A 6,187-nucleotide genomic window follows, 5' to 3' on the forward strand; every position below is an offset into this window, starting at 1 on the left:
GTGACAGAAGATCATCAGACCATGGCACAGATTAGGCGCTATGAGCTTACAGCTCCACACACAAATGAGAATTCAAAATCTTTTCGAAAATCACACAGAGAGCGTACACAGAGATGTTTTGTACCAAGCAAAAGGAATGTTGAGCGCAAAACAAAGACAGAATGTCAATCAACAGCGGTACTGATGTTCAATGACACAAAAAATAATCATAATGTTCTTTCCTGCCAGTTGGTTACACAACATGTGTGTTACCATGAGAGGATGGTTCTGCTATGACTGCTAACTGTGATGACTATAATGTTTATTCCCTGCATGTACTGTGATTTTGTTGAAAGCAACTATCTACACTTCAGTAAGTTGCAGTCAGGGATGGATTACTGCACGGGCCTACCGGGCCCAGGGGCCCAAGGGGTCAGGGGGCCCTGAAGCCCAAGCCTTTGCATGGAATCATTGCCTCAATATCAACAAATCAGGATGAAGGCTATGAATCTGATTAAATTTAGTATTGGCCATCCCCAAAATGCACCAGAATACAGGAAATCGAAAAAAATGTAAAAATGTCTGGGGGAGGGCCCCCAAACCCCCCCTCCCACATATACGACAATAAGTGGGGGGCCCTTAATACATCTGGGCCCAGGGGCCCGAAAGTTCATAATCCGCCCATGGTTGCAGTTGTAAAATTACAAACTAAAATTACTAAAGGGTGTATTATTGAGGCGGTGCATTGGTGAGAATCTGGCAATCTGGTAATTTCAGGAAATACTACTGTCAGCAGTGTGCATTTAAGCTACTTCCTGTGTCAATTTATGTTATATTGGACTGCTATCTATAGTGGTAAGGGCTTTACATAAACACAACACAAAATGAGCCACTTTCTGCCACAAACAGTGTTTTTGGATTCAGTATTACAAAAAATAATATCACAAAAATCAAATGTATTGATAGCCTACTTACTGTATTTGACAACATTTGTATTTTCTGTTGTGTTTTTCTGTCATGACATAACTGCACCGTGTCTGGCAACAGCTGCTGGGCCATGCGTTACAGACGATGGACCAGACACAGGCTTCCCTTAGGAACATGACAAGCGGTAACTCAAAGAGATGCTCATGTTTTGGGAGGCAAGGCAGTTAAGTCCCCATTTGTTGACACTGCACAATGATTGATGTCCGGGAAGGGAGGGGGGCTTCTAAGTTCCGTCTGCGTTTGATCTGAAGTTGACGCAGTCATGAGTGCAACCTAATACCCTGCTGTAGCATGTATCTACCTGACCTTTCCTGTAAAAAAACAGCAATTGGAAATGTAAATGTCTGATGGCATGACAACTGAGTGTGTGCTTTTTTAAAGTATATTTTTGGGCTTTTTTACCTTTATTCAGATGAGACAGTGAAAACTGACAGGAAGCAAAAGGCAGAGAGAGAGATGGGGTGAGATCTGGATATGACCCGGGTCAGACTCAAACCCGGGTTTCTGTGGCCACCTGGATCCAAAAGCGGTACGGGCACTGCAGCCAGTTGCGCCACAGCGCTGCCCTGGGTGTGTGCTTCGATTAATACAACAGAAGCAAAAACAAAGACAATGGCCTGGCTTGGACCGTAGATAATTCATGATATTTAAAGGAAAACATTAGTAGGGAACCAACCAGGAAAGAGTTGGTCAACAGTGAAACACTGTATGTGTGTCGTGCTGGTGATTGTCCAATCTGCTTGGACCATTTGAGTGTTCTTCAAATGGCATAGATTGTGTTGTATTTTTTACCAGGAAACAAATCAAGACAGAGGGGCCTGACATTTCGTGATGTTCATTACATAACCATTGTTTTTTTATTTATTTATTTTCTTAACTTTATTAATGGTGCATCTGTCAATGATTTATTGATTTTTATAATGTATTTGAAGATCATCCAGCCATTGTGAATATAAACATAGACCCTCCTCTGATCCACCGAGTTCAAATCTCTGTTATTATCTTGGATTTCAGACACTCAGACAAGAGATTATTGAGGGTGGGGTTCTTACTGAAGTCAGGCCATGATTCTATTTGAGAGACTCTTAGGGGCTTCATTAAAACGGCCACAACATATATTATCTCCTTTTCAAGCTTCCTGCTTTGATCCAGTTCTTTGCCAAAATGGTAAATGAGAAAAGAACTTCCTCTCAATATTTAATCTTCAAGTGCAGTAATCTTTCAAGTATGGTAAGGTTTTGATGCATTTTTAATCATGAAATAAGCTATTTGTCATTACCATTATAATGTTTCCTGTATACATTTGATTGAGAGATGGGACAGATACTAAAATGAGGTGTGTGCTGGCAATATTTGATTACTTGTTACAGAATAATGCTGACATGAATATAATATTAACTTTTTCACTTGTAGCAGACAGGGTATTGCTCATGTTTCATATGGGATGTTATGGGTTATTTCAGACCAAAACCCAACTGCAAGAGTTTGCATTCAGTTACTGGAAATCCTTTAGATTATAATTTAGATTTAAACAGATGAAACACCACTTCTAGTTTGACAAACATCCCCTCTTTGAAATTGGTGCTTACATATACACACATTCATAGCCACACAAACACATACACACACATGCACATAGTGACAAACACATACAAACACACAACCACTACATAAGCAGATAAACACACACACACAAACACACACGCCCACACGCTTAGTGACACATGCATACACACATATAGCCACTATGTGTGCAGACACACACACACACCCACACACACAAATGCAGGCACACACACACACACGCACACACACACATACCCACACAGACACACACGTACACACAGAGATTACGAGGTAAACACTTCCTCTGTGACGTCCTGTCTGAAGGGGTGTGGTACGGTAGAGTAAGAGGTAAGAAGGTTCACCACTGGCTGCTGCAGTGGAGAACACATCAGGGAGGCCACAGGTAAAAGAAGCCAATTCAGGATACAAGCTGAATTCCCATCTGATTCTCCTCTCTAAAGATGGCTATGTGCTCTGATCCACACCTGTGTCAGGTAAGTTTTATAGTGTTATGTGTTTCATCAATTTTATTCAACTTGAGAAAAGTCTTTATATTCAAGATAAGTCTTTATATTCATCTATGCTTGAACTTAACATGCATGTGTAAAATATAATGTGATCTTTACTCATATGGTTATTTACCTCTGGTTTCTTTTGCTATGATTGATACACCTTCAACAGGTATCCTCATGCATCATGACAAAATTGTTCCTGCTGTGCTATACTATGTTTTTGTCTATTAATTTATTCTAGACATTAATACATCAACGGTTTGAAAACTCTCTCAATACACTGACTGATGCCTTCAGTCTTCAAAGACTCTTTGTTTTCACATGAAATAAAGTATACTATGTGTAGATTATCCAACAAACGACCTTTGCTTAAAAAGCGGTTAATTGGGATGAAGGTGGATTTTTTTTAAAGCATGGGGTTTGCTCTAAAAGAAACCTTACACCCCTTTAAAGGAGAGTGGGGAATTCCGCTTGTTGGCCTCCTCTCTCTTCTGGCAGCTAAGGGTGTCTTCTTGGTAAGGGAGAGAGGGGAGAAGAGAGAGCTTAAAACTCATTTAAAGATTATAAAGGGAAATCACTCTTCTCTTTGGAGCTTCACTATTTAATGTGTTCTTTTAAAGTCCATCTTTGAAGAAGCCAGGAAAGACATGGTTGATTGTGAGGAAAAGAAGCATGCAAACAGTATTATAATCTAATCCATAAAATGAAGGATCCCAGTCAGGCCATAGCCTATCCTCTAAACAGATTTGTCTGATTTTTGACAGAAAATATTCTTTGAATACATTAGAGCTATAACTTGTTATTTTGTAAAATAAGTGGATTATGATGTAATTGCTTGAATTTCTATTGTCTTCATACAAATGTCATGATTAATATGTGCTTATTCACACTGTGACTGTCTGACTGAGTATTTTTTTTCTGCTTTTTTGCAGCCTACAAACATCAGCAATTGTGCATGGAAAAGATGATGATGGTCGACTCGCCATTCTCTCCCAGCATGAATAGCCTATAACACCCATTATCACCGGAGGGAAATGTTTAGAAGACTTAACTCAGTTGTCCTGACATCATAATCACTTCAAAACGTTTCTCAAATACTGTGTCAACCCCATGTATTCACTGTGAAAGGTTTTTCCCTGATGAAATTCACATGACAAGTGGAACAATGTATTTTTCTGTGATAGGAAAGTTTGTCTTTCGCATTACAATTTTATTGTAAATGCTGGTTGACTGAAATAGCATCAGACAAGGACCAGTCTGAATCTGAGTGAGGTAGATTTAAACTAAGTCACACACTGGAGTCAACTTACTTGGGTCAACATGAACACCTTTTCCCACACATTTGAGCAGCGACCTGACCTCTATAATAAGGCCAGTCTACAATATGGTATGTCTCCGCCTGGTGCACATGGTGGTCATCCTCATACCAGCGCTGAGGTGTTCACGCGCACCGTGCCCTTCCTCTTCTATCCGACAGGTGTAGACCCTGGATTTTATGAAAACTCATACCGAAACACCTCCACTCTTATCCCCTATTTGCCCCCTTTTCACGGGCGATTTGGCGTGTACGAGTGCCCGTTCGAACCTGCCTTCATCCAGAAACGCAATGAACGAGAGCGTCAGCGTGTCAAGTGCGTTAACCAGGGCTATGCTAAGCTAAGGGACCATCTACCTGGAAGCACCGGCGAGAAGCGCCTGAGCAAAGTGGAGACTCTTCGCGCCGCCATCCGCTACATCAAGTACCTGCAAGGTTTGGTGGAGGGGGAGAGACGAGAGGGAGCTCGGGAGAAATTCAATTCTCACCTCAAGGTCGACGTCTTAGGAGACAGCGATGGAGGATCAACGCGGTCGTTGTCTCTGCCTTCTTCTCCTGGACTCTACTGCGAGGATACTGAGGGGTCGGGAATGTAGCTAACTTAGGCCTATCCCAATTGAACATTCACTTTTGTTTTGTGTATTTAACTTATTCTAGAAACTAGATTTTAAGAAGGAGCTTCACATTTGGATGCTTTCTAGGCTATTGAGACCTTTGGAAAAAAAACTCATTCAGTATTTAATCCTGTACCATTTACTTTTTCTGTGCTTCTCATAGGCTATAGTTATCAATGCCTCTGTCTATTCTGTGAACATTCAGTTTTTCAAAGGTTTCTAGAAATTAAATGAATTTACAACAAGTGTTACCTCAAACTTGCCCTAATCTGCCTTTTCTCTGAGGACCTGTGTGATGTGATAGTACAACACTGCCATCAGCTGGCTCTAGGTGACTGCTGCAGTCAAGGCCACAATAGGGCCTACTGCTGAAAAAGTGACCGTTTTAGAGCATTTTCACATATGAACGTTGGTTCGGACCTTGGTCCAGACTTTCAAGTTTGATAACCTTTTAGCATACCCCAACAGAACCTCTGGAGTAGTCCTGGCTTGGATTGCCAGATGTGGATATGCCAGATCATCTTAGAACCAGAACTACTACATCTGATAAAGGGTATAATATCAGAAAGACAATTTAGCACTTGCAAGAAGTGGTCACCTGCTTACAGCGGGATCATTGTGGCACCAAGTGATAAAGCACATTTGTGAGTCAGCCAATGTTATTAGTAGCACTGTCTCCCATGGCGGGAAAAGTCCCCTAGTTGAGCATCAGCATGTTTTACATTCAGTTTTTATTCACCAGCACCAGCTGTTACCAAATATATCTGCTTCTGATAAAGACAACATGGGATCACTTGAGGCTCGAGGGTATATTTTAGTGGAACCATAAAGCCTTGAAATGCTGACACACATTTAGCAAAAATGTAATTACCAACGGTGTCCATTTAAGCACATACTATCAATGGAATCTCTGGTCTTAGTGTTGAGTGCGACAGCACAGCAAATTCCCTTCCTAGAAGCCTGTGTGCGTAGTGTAGTGTTTAGTAGCCAATGAAATGTCATTGAGGGCCCCGACCGGCCAATGAGGAAGCTGTGATCAGTTTCACCCGCAAGGTGACACCATGGTTTGAGTGGCCAATGGAAAGGCATACCAATGATCAGCCAATCAGTTGAGTGGCACTGAATTATTTCCCCCCACTAATGAAACAAACACAGGCTCTAATGCTAGCCTATGAAGGAACACCATTGGTTTGACATGACAGTTTTAAACCCAC

The 6,187-nt window shown here is 41.3% G+C and overlaps 1 protein-coding gene across 1 annotated transcript; it reads left to right on the top strand.

Annotated features, from left to right (window-relative positions):
• The first annotated feature begins 4,211 nt into the window (after positions 1-4,211).
• On the top strand, positions 4,212-5,214 carry LOC121707368 (achaete-scute homolog 5-like). Its single transcript, XM_042089880.1, has one exon. The coding sequence runs from the start codon at positions 4,365-4,367 to the stop codon at positions 4,953-4,955; it is 591 nt and encodes a 196-aa protein (XP_041945814.1). The 5' UTR covers positions 4,212-4,364; the 3' UTR covers positions 4,956-5,214.
• The last annotated feature ends 973 nt before the right edge of the window (positions 5,215-6,187 follow it).

Source organism: Alosa sapidissima, chromosome 4 (assembly GCF_018492685.1).
Source record: "Alosa sapidissima isolate fAloSap1 chromosome 4, fAloSap1.pri, whole genome shotgun sequence".
Taxonomy (NCBI): Eukaryota; Metazoa; Chordata; class Actinopteri; order Clupeiformes; family Clupeidae; genus Alosa; species Alosa sapidissima.